The following is a 24,911-nucleotide window of genomic DNA, read 5'->3' as shown; positions in this document are numbered from 1 at the left end:
ATTCACGCAGTCCCAGTGAGGCCATTCGGTCAGGGCTAGGGGCTGCATGCTTCCCTCCCACACAGTTTTGGGCGCCTGAAGCTAATGCACATGTGCAGAGGTCCCGGCACTGTTTTTGGCGTAGGGACGTAGCTCCGCCCCCCACAGCTCGTGCTGCACTGTGTCCGGCTGCAGAAGACCTGCAGGGAGCCAGAAGCCAGAGAATAGGGACGTTTTTTTTCGGCGCACTTTCTGGCGCGAAAAACGGACGTCCAGGTCAGGGCTGCGCCGTTTTAGGCGCGTCCCGAAACTTGGGCCCCATAAGAGTACTGTCAGACAGGTAGTACAGTTTTACTGTGATTCTTCATTTGGAAACTTGAGCTGAACTTTTTTTTGGTGTGAAGGAGTGGGTAGTTATATTTCTTTTTGTAATAGCGGAGTTCTGTGATAAACTAACCTTAATTTTCTGTTTCATTGCCAGCCAAACATCGTCCAAGAAACTAGATGTTTCCTTTTCACCTGTGCTGTTAAAAACAGGCTATCCAGGAGATTTTTTTTTTAACTTAAAGGGAACTTTGGGTAGGAACGAGACTCCATAAAACTGGGAGGCAAAGGATTAAGCAGAAGGATAACTGGCAGGCAATCAAAGCAACAGAGATAGGACAGAAACAGACTGAGGTACTGATGGAAAGGAGCACAATATAACAAAATAAAAGAAAAGTTTTGCTGAGGAGGAATGAACAAGAAAAACACTAACGGAATCAGAAGCACAGAGCTTGATTTATATGCAACACAACAATAAAATAGATGTCAAAGGCAAGCAGGTTCTTGAATTTTTGCATTTTGTTTTGGTGTTTACCAATCCTCACGCATTGATTCAGCTCTACAAATAGTGATGAATGTAACAATATGGGCCCAAGTTTCCACATGATTTGCGCCTGATTTTTAGGAACAACTGGTGGAGAACGGACTATCTTAGAAATCGCAATTCTCCACATTTTTTTTTCTGCAGTTCTAGTCAGGTAGAACAGTTCTACTTTGGAACAGAATATTTTCTTCAAAAGGGGGCGTGTCCGGCCACTGACGCCTGATTTCAAAGTTTCCACAGTGAAAACGTACTCCAAACTAACTTAGAATGGAGCAAGTGAAGATTTTTGTAGAACTGAAAAAACCTGTTATACACATTAAAAAATCAGGCGCAGGTTACAAATTAGGCGTCCAGAACGAGGTGGGGGGGGCGGGGGGGAGAGGGGGGGAAGGGAACTCATTAAATTCTACAATAAATCCTTATTTATACTTCTATAAATATTATACAAATAAATCCAACCTGAATAAACATTTATAAGCAAAGAAAAGATTAAATAAACCATCTTCCTACCTGTGTGAAAGTGCTTCAGGCAGGGAGAATGCTGCAGTCAGCCTGAGGCGCCCATTCTTTCCCGCGGGGGGGGGGAGGAGGCGCCCGTTCTTCCCGCTGGGGGGGGCGGAGGCGCCCGTTCTTCCCCGCTGGGGGGGGCGGAGGCGCCCGTTCTTCCCGCGGGGGGGTAGGAGGCGCCCGTTCTTTCCCGCTGGGGGGGGGGCGGAGGCGCCCGTTCTTCCCGCGGGGGGGGGGGGGGGGAAAGAGGAGGCGCCTGTTCTTCCCGTGGGGGGGGTAGGAGCCGTCCGTTCTTCCCGCGGGGGGGTAGGAGGCGCCCGTTCTTCCCGCGGGGGGGGGGGGTAGGAGGCGCCCGTTCTTCCCGCTGGGGGGGTAGGAGGCGCCCGTTCTTCCCGCGGGGGGGTAGGAGGCGCCCGTTCTCCCGCGGGGGGGGGTAGGAGGCGCCCGTTCTTCCCGCGGGGGGGGTAGGAGGCGCCCGTTCTTACCGCGGGGGGGGTAGGAGGCGCCCGTTCTTACCGCGGGGGGGGTAGGAGGCGTCCATTCTTCCCGCGGCGGGGGTAGGAGGCGCCCGTTCTTCCTGCGGGGGGGGTAGGGGAGAGGAGGCGCCGTTCTTCCCGCGGGGGGGGGCGGGGGGAAGAGGCGGCGCCATTCTTTCCCGCGGGGGGGAAGAGGAGGCGCCCGTTCTTCCCGCGGGGGGGGGGGGGGGGGAAGAGACAGTGAGAAGGCTGCAAGTGCTGATGTGCTGATGGCAATGTGCTTTTATTTTAAAAATGTTCAAAAATTAAACAGCTGCAAAGAACTACAAAAATGGCCGAGTGCCAATGTTTTTTTCACACTGAGCATGCGCGAACGTTCCAACGCGCACGCGCATCGTTGCCGGCAGGAAAAAAACTAATTTAAATAGTACCCGCCCCCTCCTACTTACAAAATCGGCGCGAGTGTAGGCTCCGCCCCCCTGGGCGCCGCGCCAGGCAGACAAGGAGCTGCAGAACGCTCCAGAATCGTGAGTTTTTTTTAGGCGCCCGTTTTTTATCGTGTGGAAACTTGGGCCCTATCTATTGGCTTCTTTCTTTCTCTCTCAGTACATATGGGGCTGAAAACCAGGCTCATTCACAGAAATTGGCCCAACTTGTTTTGATACACAATAGCCCCAAAACACATTATCTCTGTGACAGGCAACCAGAAAAGAGGGGGTGCCGGGCTCCCTGTTGGCGGCCCAGCTAAACCTGTGGGTAATATTTTGCTGGCTGATGAAAGTTGTCGGGGATACTGCGCGGCGGCGCAATGATTTTGGGTCGGAGTATTCTGGAGGTGTGGGAGAGCGGCGGTGTGTGTTTTGATGACGTGCTTGCGGCAGTCGGCAGCAGCGGGGTGGATGTGGGGACAGGCTGAAAAATCCCTGACCTGAATTTGGGTCGGTGCAGCCAATGGACTGGAACGCGGCGGCCAATCGATCCCGCCGCATGGCCGCTGCAAAACGGTGCAAACGGGCTATATACAGATCCTGAATTTCGGCCCTGATACCTTTAGAGTGAGTCGGTAAACCAAGAGCCTGTCAGCCATCTCAGGTGGACATAAAAGATCCGATGGCACTATTCAAAGAAGAGCAGGGGAGTTCCCCTGGTGTCCGAGCTAGTATTTATCCCTCAATCAACACGAAAAAACAGATGATCTGTGTTTTGTATGGAGAAAGAGTCAGACTGAACACTGTGAGCTCAAAGTAAAGTGTGACCTTACTCTTTTATTGCAAGTCTCCAGAGTGCCTCTCCAACCTGTGAAGCCTCCTGAAATACCTTTGCTCCCAAGGGATTATGCAATCCTCTGCGACTCCAGGGGATAAGCCCTCTGGTGGCTGTACAGAGTAAATACAAGTCCATATATAGAAACATAGAAACATCGAAAATAGGTGCAGGAGTAGGCCATTCGGCCCTTCGAGCCTGCACCGCCATTCAATGAGTTCATGGCTGAACATGCAACTTCAGTACCCCATTCCTGCTTTCTCGCCATACCCCTTGATCCCCCTAGTAGTAAGGACTACATCTAACTCCTTCTTGAATATATTTAGTGAATTGGCCTCAACAACTTCCTGTGGTAGAGAATTCCACAGGTTCACCACTCTCTGGGTGAAGAAGTTTCTCCTCATTTCGGTCCTAAATGGCTTACCCCTTATCCTTAGACTGTGACCCCTGGTTCTGGACTTCCCCAACATTGGAAACATTCTTCCTGCATCTAACCTGTCTAAACCCGTCAGAATTTTAAACGTTTCTATGAGATCCCCTCTCATTCTTCTGAACTCCAGTGAACACAAGCCCAGTTGATCCAGTCTTTCTTGATAGGTCAGTCCCGCCATCCCGGGAATCAGTCTGGTGAACCTTCGCTACACTCCCTCAATAGCAAGAATATCCTTCCTCAAATTAGGAGACCAAAACTGTACACAATACTCCAGGTGTGGCCTCACCAAGGCCCTGTACAACTGTAATAACACCTCCCTGCCCCGTACTCAAATCCCCTCGCTATGAAGGCCAATATGCCATTTGCTTTCTTAACCACCTGCTACACCTGCATGCCAACCTTCAATGACTGATGTACCATGACACCCAGGTCTCGATGCACCTCCCTTTTTCCTAATCTGTCACCATTCAGATAATAGTCTGTCTCTCTGTTTTTACCACCAAAGTGGATAACCTCACATTTATCCACATGAAACTTCATCAGCCATGCATTTGCCCACTCACCTAACCTATCCAAGTCACTCTGCAGCCTCATAGCATCCTCCTCGCAGCTCACACTGGCACCCAAACATAGAAAATAGGTGCAGGAGTAGGCCATTCGGCCCTTCGAGCCTGCACCACCATTCAATAAGATCATGGCTGCTCATTCACCTCAGTACCCCTTTCCTGCTTTCTCTCCATACCCCTTGATCCCTTTAGCCGTAAGGGCCATATCTAACTCCCTCTTAAATATATCCAATGAACTGGCATCAACAACTCTTTGCAGTACGGAATTCCACAGGTTAATAACTTGCTGAGTGAAGAAGTTTCTCTTCATCTCAGTCCTAAATGGCTTACCCCTTATCCTTAGACTATTTCGTCCGGTCCTGGACTTCCTAACATCGGGAACATTCTTCCTGCATCTAACTTGTCCAGTCAAGTCAGAATTTTATATGTTTCTATGAGATTCCCTCTCATCCTTCTAAACTCCAGTGAATACAGGTCCAGTCGATCCAGTCTCTCCTCATATGTCAGTCCTGCCATCCCGGGAATCAGTCTGGTGAACCTTCGCTGCACTCCCTCAATAGGATTAGGAAGCCAAAACTGAACACAATATTCCAGGTGAGGCCTTGCCAAGGCCCTGCACAACTGCAGTAAGACCTCCCTGCTCCTATACTCAAATCCCCTAGCTATGAAGGCCAACATACCATTTGCATTCTTCACCGCCTGCCGTACCTACATGCCAACTTTCAATAACTGATGCACCATGACACCCAGATCTCGTTGCACCTCCCCTTTTCCTAATCTGCCGCCATTCAGATAATATTCTGCCTTCGTGTTTTTGTCCCCAAGGTGGATAACCTCACTTTTATCCACATTATACTGCATCTGCCACTCATTTGCCCACTCATCTAACCTGTCCAAGTCACTCTGCAGCCTTTTAGCGTCCTCCTCACAGCTCACACTGCCACCCAGCTTAGTGTCATCTGCAAACTTGGAGATATTACACTCAATTCCCTCATCCAAATCATTAATGGATATTGTAAATAGCTGGGGTCCCAGCACTGAGCCCTGTGGCACCTCACTAGTCACTGTCTGTCATTCTGAAAAGGACCCGTTGATCCCGACTCTCTGCTTCCTGTCTGCCAACCAGTTCTCTATCAATCAGTTCACGACAGTACATTACTCCCAGTACCATGTGCTTTAATTTTGCACACCAATCTCTTATGTGGGACCTTGTCAAAAGCCTTTTGAAAGTCCAAGTACACCACATCCACTGGTTCTCCCTTGTCCACTCTACGAGTTACATCCTTAAAAAATTCTAGAAGATTTGTCAAGCAGGATTTCCCTTTCATAAATCCATGCTGACTTGGACCGATCCCGTCACTGCTTTCCAAATGTGCTGCTTTTTCAGCTTTAATAATTGATTCCAACATTTTCCCCACTACTGATGTTAGGCTAACCGGTCTATAATTACCCGCTTTCTCCCTCCCTCCCTTCTTAAAAAGTGGTGTTACATTAGCTACCCTCCAGTCCATAGGAACTGATCCAGAGTCGATAGACTGTTGGAAAATGATCACCAATGCATCCACTATTTCTAGGGCTACTTCCTTAAGTACTCTGGGATGCAAACTATCAGGCCCCGGGGATTTATTGGCCTTCAATCCCATCAATTTCCCTAACACAATTTCCCACCTAATAAGGATTTCCTTCAGTTCCTCCTTCTCACGAGACCCTCGGTCCCTTAGTATTTCCGGAAGGTTATTTGTGTCTTCCTTCGTGAAGACAGAACCAAAGTATTTGTTTAACTGGTCCGCCATTTCTTTTTCCCCATTATAAATTCAACAATATATACAACAATCTGCTAATTTATTTAATTGCTGTTTGTGGGACCTGGCAGTGTGGAAATTACAACAGTGACTCCACTTAATAATGCTTCACTAGCTGTAAAGCACTTTGGAACATCCTGAGGTTGTGAAAGGTGCTATATAAATTCAAGTTCTTTCTCTCTCAATTTTTTTGACCTCCTTGCACTTGAAGTCTGAGACAGGGGAGAGGAGTTTATAGAGATGGGTTGCAGTAGAGAAAAGAACGCAGAGCTTATGCACTCTCCAAGATAATCTGGAGTAGTGGATGCTTTCAGCAATAATTCATTGATAATAATTTTAGCACCTCGATATGTTACCTGTAACTAGTAGTAATCCTATAACCTACTGATATTCACCTGTAACAACAGTCAAAATCCCCCTGCACTGTACAAGGTGTGGTCAGGCTCCCCAGTCAATGTTGCAGGCCCCATCTGTCTCCCTATCTCCATTCACATGGGTTCGGACTCAGGTTCCGTGTGAAGGTGACAACTGTGAACTAGGAGCCTCAGTCAGAGTTGATCTATACTTGGACTTGACACGTCAAAACTGGCAGCACAGACCAACCTGAACCGAACAGAGAGATCGCACAAAGGGCAACGGGCTCACTGTTTGGGGTCACTTCTCACAGAGCACATTGTCCTAAACTCAGCTCAGCATCAACATTTTTAAACCACTCCCTGTGCTGGAGTCAATAAAGGAAAGTTTTCATAAAATGAAAGAAATTACAGCGCAGGAGGAAGTCATTTGGCCCCAGTGCCTGCATTGACGCACTCTCCTGTAACCCCATTCCCCCAAGACGCTTTTATATTCCTCTTTTTCAAATATTTATCCCATTGCATTTTAAATGATGTTTTACCTCAATAGCCACTTGTGGTGAAGTATCCTATGGTCCATAGTCATATAGTGCACCCTAATGATTCCCACAAGCATCCTATCTATTGCTGATGTCAGAGCTACATATCTGATCCCCTTTTTCTTGTCTACATTCTGCACTCCAGCAACTTCACTCATTGGCATGGAGTGAGCTTTTAAATGTATGCAGAAAGCACCCATCTCTACCATCACCATTAACTCCTCAACCACCATTTTGCTGTTCAGTATAAAATCATGGATGAGCAATAACTTCCTTCAGTGCAAAATCATCAAGGTTAAGGCCATCATATATGGTTAACAGCAACTTTACACCTTATCTCAGCTCCATTCCTCTCCCAGACTGCTATCCAGACCAAGCCTGATGGTGCATCATCACAATATCTTGTTTGACCCACATCATGGTCACCACCAACACTGCCTGTTTTATTCGTCGTCCATATTTCACCCCTATTGCCACTGAAATCCCTGTTCACACCTCAGTTCAAAACTCTATTACTCCAATGCTAACTTTACTGGCAACTTGTCCAAAACTCTGTCATCCACATCCTATTGCATAAAATGTCGCTCCCCTTCAACCGCTTGGCAACCTTTGGCATTTCCCAATCCCTCAACACATTGTTTTGAAAATGCTTGTCTTCATCTGCAAGTTCCTCTATGGCCTCATCCCTATCGACCTCTGCAAATTCCATCATGCCTGTGTTTCAGCATGCATTCTCCACTTTTCCACATCAACCTCATACTTTGAAATGCTCTCTCTCAATCATCTCACCTTGCAACCTGTCTCCCTTCATTTAAAGGGCTTCTCAAAGCATACCTCTTCAATCATTAGTATCAATCAGTATTTGGTCGCCATTACTAACCATTCATTGAGCTCTCTGAAGCTTTTTGAGATGACTTATTACATTACATAAGAACATAAGAAATAGGAACAGGAGTAGAGGAACCGGTTCTGGGGGAGATGGGACCAGTACAAACCGGACGGTCTGCACCTGGGCAGGACTGGAACCAATGTCCTTGGGGGAGTGTTTGCTGGTGCTGTTGGGGAGGAGTTAAACTAATATGGCAGGGGGATGGGAACCAATGCAGGGAGACAGAGGGAAACAAAATGGAGACAAAAGCAAAAGACAGAATGGAGATGAGTAAAAGTGGAGGGCAGAGAGACCCAAGGCAAAAAACAAAAAGAGCCACTGTACAGCAAAATTCTAAAGGGTCAAAGTGTAATAAAAAGGCAAGCATGAAAGCTCGGTGCGTCAATGCAAGGAGTATTCGGAACCCAGGAGAGGGCTCTGAGCTGTTTAGAGTGGGTGAGAGCTCAGATGAACAGGACCCCAAGAAAGAATGCAAAAGGCAACAGAGCAGAGTAGCACTGGGGTAAGTGTAAACCACAAGGTGATAGGAAGGGAGAATATGTATGAATATAAAGGGGCTGCAAGAGGGGTCAAAACAAAAAATCATGGTTTAAAAACTAGTATTAAAACACTCTACCTAAACGACGTAGCATTCGAAATAAAGTAAATGAGTTGACGGCACAAATCATTACAAATGGGTATGATTTGGTGGCCATTACAGAAACGTGGTTGCAGGGTGGTCAAGACTGGGAATTAAACATACAGGGGTATCTGACAATTCGGAAGGATAGCCAAGAAGGGAAAGGAGGTGGGGTAGCTCTGTTAATAAAGGATGATATCAGGGCTGTTATGAGAGACGATATTGGCTCTAATGAACAAAATGTTGAATCATTGTGGGTGGAGATTAGAGATAGTAAGGGGAAAAAGTCACTAGTGGACGTAGTTTATAGGCCCCCAAATAATAACTTCACGGTGGGGTGGGCAATAATCAAGGGAATAATAGAGGCATGTGAAAAAGGAACGGCAGTAATCATGGGGGATTTTAACCTACATATCGATTGGTCAAATCAAATCGCATGGGGTAGCCTTGAGGAGGAATTCACAGAATGCATACGGGATTGTTTCTTAGAACAGTATGTAACAGAACCTACAAGGGAGCAAGCTATCTTAGATTTGGTCCTGTGTAATGAGACAGGAATAATAAATGATCTCCAAGTAAAAGATCCTCTCGGAATGAGTGATCACAGTATGGTTGAATTTGTAATACAGATGGAGGGTGAGGAAGTAGTGTCTCAAACGAGCGTATTATGCTTAAACAAAGGGGACTACAGTGGGATGAGGGCAGAGTTAGCTAAAGTGGACTGGAAACACAGACTAAACAGTGGCACAATTGAGGAACAGTGGAGGACTTTTAAGGAGCTCTTTCATAGTGCTCAACAAAAATATATTCCAGTGAAGAAGAAGGGCGGTAAGAGAAGGGATAACCAGCCGTGGATAACCAAGGAAATAAAGGAGAGTATCAAACTAAAAACCAATGCGTATAAGGTGGCCAAGGTTAGTGGGAAACTAGAAGATTGGGAAAATTTTAAACAACAGCAAAGAATGACTAAGAAAGCAATAAAGAAAGGAAAGATAGATTACGAAAGTAAACTTGTGCAAAACATAAAAACAGATAGTAAAAGCTTTTACCGATTTTATATAAAATGGAAAAGAGTGACTAAAGTAAATGTTGGTCCCTGAGAAGATGAGAAGGGGGATTTAATAATGGGAAATGTGGAAATGGCTGAGACCTTAAACAATTATTTTGCTTCGGTCTTCACAGTGGAAGACACAAAAACCATGCCATAAATTGCTGGTCACGGGAATTTGGAAAGGGAGGACCTTGAGATAATCACTACCACGAGCTGGACAGGTTAATGGGACTCAAGGTCGATAAATCCCCTGGTCCTGATGAAATGCATCCCAGGGTATTAAAAGAGATGGCGGAAGTTATAGCAGATGCATTCGTTATAATCTACCAAAATTCTCTGGACTCTGGGGAGGTACCAGCGGATTGGAAAGTAGCTAATGTAACACCTCTGTTTAAAAAAGGGGGGCAGACAAAAGGCAGGTAACTATAAGCCAGTTAGTTTAACATCTGTAGTGGGGAAAATGCTTGAAGCTATCATTAAGGAAGAAATAGCGGGACATCTAGATAGGAATAGTGCAATCAAGCAGACGCAACATGGATTCATGAAGGGGAAATCATGTTTAACTAATTTACTGGAATTCTTTGAGGAGATAACGAGCATGGTGGATAGAGGTGTACCGATGGATATGGTGTATTTAGATTTCCAAAAGGCATTCGATAAGGTGCCACACAAAAGGTTACTGCAGAAGATAAAGGTATGCCGAGTCAGAGGAAATGTATTAGCGTGGATAGAGAATTGGCTGGCGAACAGAAAGCAGAGAGTCAGGATAAATTGGTCCTTTTCGGGTTGGAAATCGGTGGTTAGTGGTGTGCCACAGGGATCGGTGCTGGGACCATAACTGTTTACAATATACATAGATGACCTGGAAGAGGGGACAGAGTGTAGTGTAACAAAATTTGCAGATGACACAAAGATTAGTGGAAAGCGGGTTGTGTAGAGGACACAGAGAGGCTGCAAAGAGATTTAGATAGGTTAAGCAAATGGGCTAAGGTTTGGCAGATGTAATACAATGTCGGAAAATGTGAGGTCATCCACCTTGGAAATAAAACCAGGAAAATTGAATATTATTTGAATGGGGAGAAATTACAACATGCTGCGGTGCAGAGGGACCTGGGGATCCTTGTGCATGAATCCCAAAAAGTTAGTTTGCAGGTGCAGCAGGGAATCAGGAAGGCGAATGGAATGTTGGCCTTTATTGCGAGAGGGATGGAGTACAAAAGCAGGGAGGTCCTGCTGCAATTGTACAGGGTATTGGTGAGGCCGAACCTGGAGTACTGCGTGCAGTTTTGGACACCTTACTTAAGGAAGGATATACTAGCTTTGGAGGGGGTATAGAGACGATTCACTAGGCTGATTCCGGAGATGAGAGGGTTACCTTACGATGATAGATTGAGTAGACTGGGTCTTTACTCGTTGGAGTTCAGAAGGATGAGGGGTGATCTTATAGAAACATTTAAAATAATGAAAGGGATAGACAAGATAGAGGCAGAGAGGCTGTTTCCACTGGTCGGGGAGACTAGAACTAGGGGGCACAGCCTCAAAATACGGGGGAGCCAATTTAAAACCGAGTTAAGAAGGAATTTCTTCTCCCAGGGGGTTGTGAATCTGTGGAATTCCCTACCCAAGGAAGCAGTTGAGGCTAGCTCATTGAATATATTCAAATCACAGATAGATAGATTTTTAACCAATAAGGGAATTAAGGGTTACGGGGAGCGGGCGCGTAAGTGGAGCTGAGTCCACGGCCAGATCAGCCATGATCTTGTTGAATGGCGGAGCAGGCTCGAGGGGCTAGATGGCCTACTCCTGTTCCTAATTCTTATGTTCTTATCTAGGCCATACAGCCCTGCGAGCCTGCTCCGCCATTCAATAAGATCATGGCTGATCTGATCATGGACTCAGCTCCACTTCCCTGCCCATTCCCCATAACCGCTTATCCACTTATCATCTAAGAAACTGTCTATTTCTGTCTTAATTTTATTCAATGTCCCAGCTTCCACAGCTCTCTGAGGCAGCGAATTCCACACATTTACAACCCTCAGAGAAGAAATTTCTCTCATCTCTGTTTAAATGGGCGGCCCCTTACTCTAAGATCATGCCCTCTAGTTCTAGTCTCCCCCATCAGTGGAAACATCCTCTCTGCATCCACCTGGTCAAGTTCCCTCATAATCTTATAAGTTTCGATAAGATCACCTCTCATTCTTCTGAATTCCAATGAGTAGAGGCCCAAGTTACTCAATCTTTCCTCATAAGTCAACCCACTCATCCTCAGAATCAATTTCGTGAACCTTCTCTGAACTGCTTCCAAAGCAAGTATATCCTTTCGTAAATATGGAAACCAAAACTGCACACAGTATTCCAGATGTGGCCTCACCAATACCTTATATAGCTGTAGCAAGACTTCCCTGCTTTTAAACTCCATCCCCTTTGCAATAAAGGCCAAGATACCAGTGGCCTTCCTGATCACTTGTTGTACCTAAGTACCCCCAGGTCCCGCTGTACTTCGGCACTTTGCAATCTTTCTCCATTTAAATAATAACTTGCTCATTGATTTTTTTTCTGCCAAAGTGCATGACCTCACACTTTCCAACATGATACTCCATCTGCCAAATTTTTGCCCACTCACTTAGCCTGTCCATGTCCTTTTGCAGATTTTTTGTGTCTTCCTCACACATTGCTTTTCCTCCCATCTTTGTATCGTCAGCAAACTTGGCTACGTTACACGCGGTCCCTTCATCCAAGTCATTAATATAGATTGTAAACAGTTGGGGTCCCAGCACTGATCCCTGCGGCACCCCACTAGTTACATTGCCAACCAAAGAATAAACTATTTATCCTGACTCTCTGTTCTCTGTTAGTTAGCCAATCCTCGATCCATGCTAATATATTACCCCCAACCCCGTGAACTTTTATCTTGTGCAGTAACCTTTTATGTGGCACCTTGTCAAATGCCTTCTGGGAGTCCAAATACACCACATCCACTGGTTTCCCTTCATCCACCCTGTTCATTACATCTTCAAAGAATTCCAGCAAATTTGTCAAACATGACTTCCCCTTCATAAATCCATATTGACTCTGCCTGACCAAATTTTGCTTTTCCAAATGTCCTGCTACTGCTTCTTTAATAATGGACTCCAACATTTTCCCAACCACAGATGTTAGGCATATAAATGTCAAAATTGATGTTGTCTCCAACAGCTTTGATGTGAAAATCTTTCCTATCTTTGATGAAGAGGATCAATTTGTCACAACATGACAGTGATTCAAAATACAGTTTTGAAACACGGCATAGCCATTTCAAAAAAAATTAAGTCCACAGAATGAAGAAAATTAAGTCCTATGTACTCCTTCAATGCTGCACTCCAAATTTGATTGGAAACCCAATTCTCACAAATCTTTCACACTAATGAAAGAACACAAATAAATCAATCTAGTATTCTAGATATAAAGAGCACACTTTTTGGAGAATCATAAAAATGCTATTTATACTCTCAAGTGAGGGTGACCCAATAATTGAATTCGAAAATTATCCTAGTGCAATTGAACATAAATAGCACAAAATTAAAATACTTTTTGTAAATGCATGCAAGTTCTGATTCAATGCGATAAATGTGCTGTATTTCAATATGGAAACTGTGAAATACTTTTCGTTACTGTGACATCAGTAAAGTAGCATTTCATGGAAGATACTTAACACTTCAAAGAAAATTAATCATGGAGTTTTAAAAAAAATAATTTCCACTGCCCTAATGAAGTGATGCTTCAAAAGCACTTCAAACACATTTTCTGTGGGAATCAAAAATGTTCCTGCTGAAAGCTTGGAGGTCCCGAGTTATAAGATACCATGAACAATTATGACACACAATAAATATTAACCAAACAACCTCTGAAAAGTACCAGTCTCATTCACAATTCAAGCATACGTTAACACAACTCTATGGTGAGAATCAACGAGTCACGCTATTTCAAAATTCTACATCAAAGATTCTTCGGTCAGCTTCTTCTAACCAAAACAGTCAAAGGGCTAGACTTTCCACTCAGATCGCTAGGGCCCAAAAAATGGACGATGTTCCAGCCTTAGCGGTGTTTCAGCTTTCAGGATCGCTGGAAGATCGGCCATTTTTCAGATCGCTACTTTCGGCTTTTTTTCCCCCGGCGATAGCCCAGCGATAGCTCAGCAATGTGCATTGGGCCTTGGCGATGCGAAAATGGCCTCAGCAATGTGGAAGGCAAGGCTTCCCGAGCAACAGCTTCTGCGCATGCATTTTTTTTGCAAACAAGTTTCCCTGCGATTTGGGAAGTCCACGCATGCGCAGAAGGCAAAGGGAGGGAGAGAGGGAGAGGGGGAGAGGGAGAGGGAGAGGGAGAGGGAGAAAGAGAGAGAGAGAGAGAGGCGGGGGAAGAGATTGGAGAGAGATACAGAAACAGAGAGGCAGAGTGGCAGAGAGACAAAAATAAAAATCAATAATCCAGGGAAATATGTCCAACCTGGAATAGTCGGCAGAGAGTGGCCAGGATGTGGAGGGGAGGAGGAGGGCCAAACCCTTCTCTGACGAGGCCAACGAGGCCCTCATCCAGGCGGTAGGCCCAATTAACCGGGGGTGGGCGTGGGAAACCTCCACCCCGGCCTACAGAAAGATTTGGGGCGAGATCGCCGACCTGGTCTCGTCGGCGTCCCAGGAGGCGAGGGGATCTGACCAGTGCCGCAAGCGCTGGAACAGCCTGGTTGCTTCGGCAAGAGTAAGTATGAAATAGATTTTAAATTGTAATGATCCAAATAATATGTAAATCTCCGGGATTGAAATAAAGCTGATTATTCTTGCATATATTTCCTGCTAAGATCTGGACAGGGCTCGGAACCTGCGCCCTTTTTAAGTCTAATTTTGGCACTGTCTCCTTTTGGGTTACGTTGGTGGATGGAACACGACTGAGCACTGAGGTGTCCGGTCACCTTTACCCAGACTGTGTCAGTCTCTCCGGTTGCTGTCACTTACAGTGACCCAGTCTGGACTGGGGGAGAGCTGCCCTGGCTCACTGTCTGCCCTGGGACAATGTGGGACATTAGCTCCTGTCATTGCCGAGCTCACCAGCTGTCCTGATTCCCACCACCCCTGGGGGCCCTTCAATGAAGATTGTAGTTGAGATGTTTGTGTCAAGCATTAGATCCTAAACACGATCTTTGTTATAACCATGCATCAATTGAGAATACAAACCCTATTAGCATACAACGTTGGAAACTGTTGTCTTTCCATGATAGTACCAAGTCAATTAGCTTATGCCATGCTATTGTCACGTTTGCAGAGGAAGATATCTCAGAATCGAGCTGAGCGCAGGCGCACAGCAGGAGGCCCTGCCCAGCTCACTCTCCTGACTGACCTTGAGCAACGCGCTGCGACACTGGTCGGCAGCCATAGTCGCTCGGCCACCACCAGCGATAAGACAGAGCCCTCCCTTGCGTCACGTGAGTAATGTGTAAAGCAGTGTTAATTCAAAGTAATGTAACGTCAATTCATATACGAATGATGTCATATTATGCATGCAGCTTCTGTCCTACTCTCAGGTTAACAATATAAGAACATAAGAAATAGGAGCAGGAGCAGGCCAACTGGCCCCTCGAGCCTGCTCCGCCATTTGATAAGACCATGGCTGATCTGATGTAGGGCTCAGCTCCACTTCCCTGCCCGCTCCCCATAAACCTTCACTCCCTTATCATTCTGACTATCTCCAACTGATCCAGCCTCCACAGCTTTCTGGGGCAGTGAATTCCACATAGATGTACTATCATATGATGCATTAATATGTAACGTCTCTCGGTCACATTTATTGTAGTAGTGCTATCCCTCCTATGTATGCCAGCGCAGCACAAGAATCCCTTCTGTTCTAATCAGCTCAATTGTGTTTTGCAGGTCCCACAGCTCCGATGGCACAGAGGGAGGCCACACCTGCCCCTGGCAATGTGCAGGTGGTCATCACCACAGGTGCGGAGAAGGGAGACACCACAGAACCTGAACCAGAGGAGGAGAACGTAATGGAAAGGGAGGAGGATGCCCCTTGCATCACATTGGACGTCGTACCTGCAGCCATTTCTTCGTCGTCATCTTCGATAGATGTAGTAGCGGGACCAAGTGGCTTGCAGCTGGCGACTCCAAGGCGTTTAGTGCTCATGCCAACTCCACGGAGGTCGAGTCAGCAAGGTCAGCACACGCTGCTCCCGGCAGATCGCATTGAGGGCATGTACAAACTGTGCATGGAGAGTGTCGCGATAAGTCGCGAGCTCCTCCAGGCGTTTGGTGTGTTCACAGGGAACATTTCCCGGATGTCCGCTCGCATATCGGAGGATATGCAGCAGATGATCCGGGAGATGCGTGAGCAGACCTCCGCCATCCATGCCTTATGGCATGCAAGACTGGTGGGAGACAGCACTGCACCCCAAGGTGCCGTCCCACCAACCAACAGCACAGATGCGAGTCAGGAGGAAGCACTTCCTTCTGGTTCGGAATTAGTTTCTTCAGGAACGTCTTCCCCTCCACCACCCCGAGACGACCCTGCCACCGTCACTACCCCCAACAGCAGGAAGTCTTGAGGTCGCCCGCTGCAAGTCGTCCTCGTCCCGCCACTCAGGGATTCAAACGGGGGGCTAAGACACGGGGGGAATAGAGAACTTGGAGGGAAGCGTGGTCGCAGGTAGGGAGGGGTTGTTGTTGTTATTGTGTTGTTTTACTGGTGTTGTTATTGTTGTTGTTTTTTGTAAAATTTATTGTTGTGACCCCGTTTGGGGGGGGGGGGGGGGTTTACATTTTAAAAATTAAAAGTTTAGTAATCAATTATTAAAATTTTTTGTTGAGTTTTATAATTGTTGTGCAATGTCTTATAATAACGTAAGGAAAGGTAAAACATGAATATAATTGGTGGAAAACAATGGCCAGGCCAGGCAAGGATGAAACATTACGCAACTGCAAGTGTTGTCTTTCCATAACTCTAACTGTAACTGTCAGCAATGTAACTTCATGCAAAGCGTTCATTTATGAGCTGCTGACCTGAGAACTTTGCAGCTGCGTAACTCCCACGGGGTTTTTCCAGTCTTGCCGGTGGGTGTGCAGGCATATGTTCATCGCCAGGCTGATTGTCCTCCCCGGGGTCCTGATCATCCTCCTCCTCGTCTGCCTCTTCTGCCTCCACTCTCTCCTGAGGTGGATCGGCAGCCCCATCTGGCAATTGTTGTCCTGTCCTAAAAGCTTGGTTATGCAACACGCAGCACACCACAATAGACTCAGTGACCTGGTCAGGGTGGTATTGCAGGCTGCCTCCAGAGTGGTCCAGGCATCTGAAGCGCTGCTTCAGCACACCAATTGTCGTTTCGACGATATTGCGTGTAACTATATGGCTTTCGTTGTAACGCTTCTCGGCTTCCGTCTGGGGATTATGAGCCAACGAGCAAGGCCATATCCTTTATCCCCCAGCATCCAACCGTGAACTTGTGGCTGACTGTTGAACAGGTCAGAGAGAGTGCTCTCACGCAAGATGTGCGTATCATGGATGCTGCCTGGAAAATTAGCATTTACTGCCATGATCATTTGGTTATGGTCAACAACGGGCTGCACATTCAGGGAGTGGAATCCCTTTCGGCTACGAAACACCTCTGCATCCTGTAAAGGTGCTCTCAGGGCAATGTGCGTACAATCTATTGCTCTCTACACTTCGGGAAAGTTTCCTATTCTCAAGAAACCCAAAGCCCTCCCAGTCTCTGCCGTCCTGGTCATAGAGAAGCTTATAAAGTCCATCCTATGTGAGGCGTGCTGAGAGATACCACAGATGTTGCTAGCTGAGGCCTGAAAGGAGCCTGACACATGGAAGGAAAGTGCCACTGTAGCCTTTACCTCAACTGGCAGTGCGGTCCTGATGATGCTGCAGATCTCCCATAATTAGCTGGCATATATCAGCGATGATCTCCTTTCGGAAGCGCAGCCTCCTAAGGCACGAGTTATCAAACAAGTTCAGGTATGATTGCTTTTCCCTCTAAGTTCGGCGGGTGTGAAGTCTCCTCCTCCGCATCAGTCTGCCACCTCTTTGATTGGACTCTACACTGAACCCAACTTCAGTCTCCAGCATGTGAGCATTTACAAATAATGGTAGAGAAGTTACAGACCCCATCACCATTGCTATAAATGCCCGTTGTCCTCAATAAATATAAATGTGAGCAGGTCAGTAAGGCCCTTAAATAACTCACAAATTATCATGATAAGCCCCTCCTTCAAACAGCCTCTCACTTCCTCTGACGTTCAAAATGGCGTCCGTAGTGCCGTGTCCTGTGAACAGTGCCAGATAGGAGCAGCTTTTCTCCAGGGATCTCCGGTGATCTTCTCAGCGAGCGATCAGCCCGGCGATGTGTGGGCGATGTGGCGAAAGTTGCGGCGGGCGATCACCGCGGCAATGTGAAATTCCTGTGCGCTAAAAGTTGGGCCGGCGATCTTTGGGCGATTTTCCGGCCCAACTATCCACTTTTTAAATAAAATGGGCGATAGCCTGCCTATTTGGGCGTTAGCCCAGCGATCATCAGTGGAAAGTCTAGCCCAAAATACTTTGTGAGGAGAAGGTTCAGGTGACATCTGCATCTTTATTGCAAATGATTTAGAGGTATGTGTTCTGACGATGCCTGTATGTCTGCAATTGTGAAAGCTTTAAGCTAATGACCTGGATGACATTGACTGGATCATTTAAGAGCTAATACAAAAGCAAAATACTGCGGATGCTGGAAATCTGAAATAAAAACAGAAAATGCTGGAAATACTCAGCAGGTCAGGCAGCATCTCTGGAGAGTGTCATGTATTCAACCAGCATTGTCACCCATGTATAATCTGACCTAAGTTGTACACTGTGAGAACAATGACCACTAGGTGGTGAACTTGTGGGAGACACTCCGAACCTGGACCTTCAGATATAAAAGGGGAAGCTCCACCCACTTCCTTCACTTGAGTGCTATGGAATAAAGGACAGGTCACAGATTGACCTTCTCTCAAGCTTGGGCGTCGTGTGCATTTCTACTGTATAGTAAGGATGTATCAATGGCGACGAGAAGATGGGATTTAAACCACGCGAGCATGGCCACGAGCAGAATCAAAGGGAAGGTACTGTGTTAAGGAATGGTTGGGGCAGAGATTCAACATTGTTAAAGCAGCACACAGTTCTCCAGGCAGACAAGGGCAGTAAGGCATGCCCCAACATGTGGTCGAACCCAGAGGGGGAGTTCGACAGAGACAATGGCAAGCTGAACGGCGATTCACGCCATTACAAGGGACAATGCGGCCAGTAATGGGGCCATCAATACCTGTTAATGGCGCACTCAAGGACAGTCACAGGGGCAGTCAGGGACGATCGACTGGCAAGGGACCTTTTGTTTCAAACAGCAGCTCATGTTGGAGGCGTGGAGGCACACACTCAGCCAGAGTTTGCAGAGATGAGCAAAATACCTGCAGAAATTGCAGAAATGAACGCTGGGGGAAAATTGCTGGAAGCTGAAGTTCAGCGCTTTCATGTGGAGCACGTATACAGTTCATACACCAGGACGCCACCGATAATGATGAAAGTGCTCCTCAATGGCATCCCAGTATCAATGGAGCTAGACACGGGGGCCAGCCAGTCCCTGATGGGTATCAAACAGTTCAAAACGTTGTGGGCGTCCAAGGCCAGGAGGCCAAAATTATCGCCGATTGACGCACAGCTATGGACATACACAAAGGAGATCATTCCGGTGCTAGGCAACGCCACGGTAGTTGTGACCCACAAAGATTCGGAGAAGAGGTTGCCACTCTGGGATGTCCCGGGGAATGGTCCCGCACTGCTGGGGAGGAGTTGGCTTGCTGTCATGAACTGGAAATGGGGCGATGTCAATGCAATTTCCTCTGTGGAGCAAGTATCATGCTCACAGATCCTTGACAAATTTGACTCATTATTTCAACCCGGCATTGGCACTTTCATGGGGGCCGAGATAGTGATTCACATAAACCCGGACGCCAGGCCAGTACACCACAAGGCCAGAGCGGTGCCGTACGTGATGCGGGAAAAGATAGAAGGCGAGTTGGACCACCTGCTGAGGGAAGGCATCATCTCGCCAGTCGAATTGAGTGACTGGGCGAGCCCGATTGTGCCGGTGCTCAAGGCGGATGGGTCGGTCAGGATATGTGGCGATTACAAGGCCACCATCAATCGGGTGTCACTCCAAGACCACTACCCGCTACCGAGAGCGGAGGACCTCTTTGCGACGCTATCCGGTGGCAAACTTTTTTCAAAATTGGACCTGACCTCAGCTTACATGACCCAGGAGCTGGCGAGTGAGTCGAAGAAGCTGACCACCATCACGACACACAAGGGGTAGTTTGAGTACAACAGATGTCCGTTCGGGATTCGCTCAGCCGCCGCGATCTTCCAACGAAATATGGAAAGTCTCCTCAAGTCGATTCCAGGGACGGTGGTTTTTCAGGACGACATCCTCATCGCGGGTTACGATACTGAAGAACACCTCCACAACCTGGAGGTGGTGTTACGCAGACTGGACAGGGTAGGGCTGCGACTGAAAAAGGCAAAGTGCGTCTCCCTAGCTCCAGAGATAGAATTCCTGGGGCTGAGGGTAGCAGCAGATGGGATCAGCCCTACTGCGTCCAAGATGGAAGCGATCCAGAGAGCACTCAGACCCCGTAACATGACGGAGCTGCGTTCATTCCTGGGGCTCCCAAACTATTTTGGTAACTTTCTTCCCAAATTGAGCACGCTGCTAGAGCCGCTACATGTGCTCCTACGCAAAGGTCGCGAATGGGTCTGGGGGGACAGCCAGGAAACGGTTTTTAATAGAGCACGCAATTTGTTATGTTCCAACAATCTGTTAACGCTATATGACCCATGTAAGAAACTTATGTTAACGTGCGATGCGTCGTCCTATGGTGTCGGGTGTGTGTTGCAGCATGTCAATGCCAAGGGTCAGTTACAGCCGGTAGCTTATGCCTCCAGAAGTCTGTCCCAGGCAGAAAGGGGCTACGGGATGATAGAAAAGGAGGCGCTCGCATGTGTATATGCGGTCAAGAAAATGCACCAGTACCCGTTTGGCAGGAAATTTGAGCTGGAGACAGATCACAAACCCCTAACGTCCCTTTTGGCCGACAACAAGGCCATAAATGCAAATGCATCGGCCCGCATACAGAGGTGGGCACTCACGTTAGCCGCCTATGACTACACAATTCGGCACAGACCGGGCACCGAAAACTGCGCCGATGCACTCAGCAGGCTCGCACTAGCCACCACTGAGGGGGCGAGCGAGCATGCTGCTGAGATGGTCATGGCTGTTGAAGCTTTCGGAAGCGAAGGCTCACCCGTGACAGCCCGTCAGATTAAAGTCTGGACAAATAGAGACCCGATATTGTCTCTATTCAAGAAATGTGTCCTGAATGGGGACTGGGCAGCCACGTACAGGGCATGCCCTGAGGAATTTAAACCATTTCACAGGCGCAGGGACGAACTCTCGATTCAGGCCGATTGCCGACTGTGGGGAAACCGCGTAGTCATGCTCCAGATGGGCAGAGAGGTGTTTCATCAGAGAACTCCACAATGAGCACCCGGGCATTGTCATGATGAAGGCAATTGCCAGGTCACACGTTTGGTGGCCAGGGATAGACGCAGATCTGGAACTTTGTGTTCGCAGGTGCAACACGTGTGCCCAGCTGGGCCATGCGCCCAGGGAAGCCCCCCTTAGCCCCTGGCCATGGCCCGCCAAGCCTTGGTCACGCATCCATGTGGACTACGCAGGTTCTTTCATGGGAAAAATGTTTTTGGTTGTAGTAGACGCCTACTCCAAATGGATCGAGTGTGACATTTTAAATTCAAGCACATCCTCTGCCACGGTAGAAAGTCTACGGGCAATGTTCGCCGCTCACGGTCTACCGGACATCTTGGTCAGCGACAATGGCCCGTGCTTCACAAGCACTGAATTCCAGGACTTCATGGCAGGCAATGGAATTAACCATGTCAGAACGGCACCTTCAAGCCGGCGTCAAACGGCCAGGCAGAACGAGCAGTGCAGATAATCAAACAGGGGATGCTCAGAATCCAAGGGGGTTCCCTACAACGCCGCTTATCACGCTCCTGTTGGCTTACAGATCCCGACCACACTCGCTCACAGGGATTCCACCCACAGAGCTGCTAATGAAAAGGACGCTCAAAACCCGGTTATCCCTTACACACCTCACCATGAAAGAAACAGTCGAGAGCAGGCGCCAGTCACAATATGACTACCATGACAAGAATGCGAGGGCGCGATGTATTGATGTAAATGACCCTGTTTTTTCCTCAACTACGCTGCAGGGCCCAAATGGCTCGCAGGCATTGTGGTTGCCAAAGAGGGAAATAGGATTCTGGTCGTTAAACTTACCAATGGATAAATCTGCCGCAAACATGTGGATCAAACAAAAAGGAGGTTCAGCAACCCCATAGAAGAAGCAGAGGAAGAACACGATATAGAGTTCACTCCACCACAGGTGACTGAACACAAGAACCAAAGGGAGGAGAGCCCAATCACTGTGGGCAGTACGGACAGGCCTGAGGCACCGCAAACAACAGACACTCAGGCCAGCGCCCAACAACCGGAGCCCCAACTCAGGCACTCTACAAGGGAGCATAAACCACCAGAGAGACTCAACCTGTGATCCCAATAAGACTTTGGAGGGGGGAAGGTGATGTCATGTATTCAACCAGCATTGTAACCCATGTATAATCTGACCCAAGTTGTACACTGTGAGAACAATGACCACTAGGTGGTGAACTTGTGGGAGACACTCCTAACCTGGACCTTCAGATATAAAAGGGCAAGCTTCACCCACTTCCTTCACTTGAGTGCTATGGAATAAAGGACAGGTCACAGACTGACCTTCTCTCAAGCTTGGGCCTCGTGTGCATTTATACTGTATAGTAAGGACGTATCAGAGAGAGAAACAGAATTAACGTTTCAGATCGATGACCATTTGTCAGAACAGTTCTGACGAATAGTCATCGATCTGAAACATTAATTCTGTTTCTCTCTCCATAGATGCTGCCGGACCTGCTGAGTATTTCCATTATTTTCTGTTTTTATTTCAATTAAGAGCTTGATGCGTTATCCCCATATATTGAAGGTGGTGTTGAAATTGATCACTGATTTTGTTAAGGATCCTGACAAAAGTTTTCCGCTTTGGGCACAATCGGCGATTCGGGTGCAAATTGCATTAGCTTTGCAAAGTTAATTCTTTTGCTCGGGTTTCCTCTCAAAATCATTTGCATATCGCCAAACGTAATGTCGTCCATGAACCAGTGTTTTAGAAGGTAATTTGAAAAAAACATTTGCATTAATAAATATTCCTCAATATATTTAAGAGTGGACACCTGGTGCAGTTTTAGTAATACAACTGAAAATGGGTTTTTCACAAAAAATATGCATTTTCATCAGCGTGTCTAGACCACCACCTGTCAGTAACTCAATTTTAAATAACTGAAAATGATTTAAAAAAACTATACAGCACCATTTACTCGTTACAGTGGTGTACAGTAGTCAGTTTCTTAGTAAATTTAAAAAAATATAAAGCTTTTAAAAGGTGCCTAAAAAAACAGCTTAATTTTAAGAGCTGCTTCTAAGGCCTGCAAACGGACACAATTAGCAGAAACTCGCCATGACGATTAATCGATCTGGGGGCGCGGCCAATTTTGTGGGCTGGTCCGGCTTCCACACAATGTTTTTTAACTAGTGCAAAAGATCGCGGAAATTCGATTTACATTGGCTGTAGCTTGCGCTTTTTTTAAACCTGTAAAGCACTTTCTAGTTTATAATTCAACCTTATTATTGTAAAGTTACTTTTCTTTACCTGCTTAACAGCATCGAGAAGTCTTTCGAGCAGAGACTGCCTCCTGCTGTCATTTTGATGGAACACTGAAATCAGATTAAATGTTCAGAATTAGATGAAAATATGCATAATATTATAAATATTGCAAACCAATAGAAAGTGCCATGTATAACTAAATGTTAATGTGACCCAAAATACAATTCAAGAACAAACTGGTCAGCACTATTAAAGTGCCAATCCAGAAACCAGCAAATTTCAGCAATGTCTCGGCTGAGACTCCAGTCCCCTTCTGAGCAAGTGCTGCATTGTTAGAGTTGCCATTCTTCAGAGGAGATGATCACTGAGGTTCCAACTGCCTTTCCAGTGGTTCAGGTGGATATCAAAGATCCCAAAAGACTATTCAAAAAAAGAGCCAAGAGTTCTTCCAGTGTCAAGGCCAACATTTCCCCCTCAACCAGCACCACCTAAAACAGGTTAACGAATCATCATCTCTTGTTCTTTGTGGGATTATACTGGATGCATATTGGCTGCCATGTTTGGCTGCATAACAGTAACTACAATTCAAACAATTAATGCCACATGAAGCACTGGCAGACATTTTTGAGATACACCAAATAAGTAAGGCACCAAATAAATACATCTTTCTTTCCTAATCAATCATATTTTATGCCATTTAAACAATATTTTTAGCGTATCCTTTGGCTCATCATTAGCAATGCCTTGGGAGCACTTCAAGTTACATGCAAGATAGTTCAGCTGAAAAACTAATTTTATATCTGTGGAATGTCAAATTTTTCCATTAATATGATTAAGAATTACATGGTTTGGTTTTTATTTTTTTAAGTTTATGCTATTTCAGCTACTTGAATCCTATGTGCATGTTCCAATCTTTATTTCACTCTCTGTAAAAGTTATAAAAAGTAAATTAGAATCTGTGCATTTTACTTCCTTGTTTGCTGTCTGTAAGAATTCTTCAATGTGACTGACTGTTTAGTCTGCTTGATAACATCGGTGCTGGACACTAGAGATTTGCTTTATTTGGCGCCAGATTCAAACAAAGGTCGGGAGAACTTAAATTCACGCTGGATCTCTGTGGGCAGCTTTCTTCGCCACTTCCCACAAACCGTAAGATTTGGATTCAAGGTGGTGAGTTCCCTTGTTTTACAGCTCACCAAAACTCGAAGTTACATAAACCCCCCCTCAGTTGGAAGTGGAATTTTTCAACACTGCTTTTGTTTATGTTTGTACTAAAATAAACCTCCCCCTCCCAAACTCTACCATCCCACACCCCCCCACACCATCCCCCGCCATCCCCCCCACGCCCCGCAACATCAAAAAGGGCGGATTACTTTGTGTGTATTCTGATGTTATTTGGATGAAAAATAGCACTCCCTCTCATCTTTAAGTAAAAATAGTTTTAAATATGCAGAAGTTACAATTCTGAAACTTTACAACTCAGCATAGTATACAACTCAGCATAGCGAGTACTGAAAGTTAAAATCTGAAGCAAAAACTGGCATCTTTCAACCAATTTTATTCCACAGGACATGTACATACTAAATTTTTTTTTAATTCAAGTCACTGACCTGCATCAAACATGGAAATAAGTCCATTGGCAGCCAAGTTCAAGACAACACCACCAAAGGTTCTCTTAGTGCCAATAATTCTTGAAAATAGTTTGATATTGTGCGCACTCAAGTTGAAGACTTCACT

At 46.4% G+C, this 24,911-nt stretch overlaps 1 protein-coding gene across 5 annotated transcripts in view; it reads right to left on the bottom strand.

Moving 5' to 3' along the window:
* snx29 (sorting nexin 29) overlaps nucleotides 1-24,911 on the bottom strand; it is a 751,140-nt gene that overhangs the window by 706,064 nt on the left and 20,165 nt on the right. For all 5 annotated transcript variants that reach the window (XM_070856731.1, XM_070856732.1, XM_070856735.1 and 2 more), the window contains exon 2: nucleotides 23,220-23,284. In XM_070856731.1, the coding sequence (XP_070712832.1) occupies nucleotides 23,220-23,284 (65 nt within the window). The remainder of the gene's footprint in view (nucleotides 1-23,219; nucleotides 23,285-24,911) is intronic.

The sequence above is a fragment of the Pristiophorus japonicus genome, chromosome 15 (assembly GCF_044704955.1).
Source record: "Pristiophorus japonicus isolate sPriJap1 chromosome 15, sPriJap1.hap1, whole genome shotgun sequence".
In the NCBI taxonomy this organism is placed as follows: domain Eukaryota; kingdom Metazoa; phylum Chordata; class Chondrichthyes; family Pristiophoridae; genus Pristiophorus; species Pristiophorus japonicus.
Note: the sequence above shows the minus strand (reverse complement) of the source record. Positions and strands in the feature narration are given on the sequence as shown.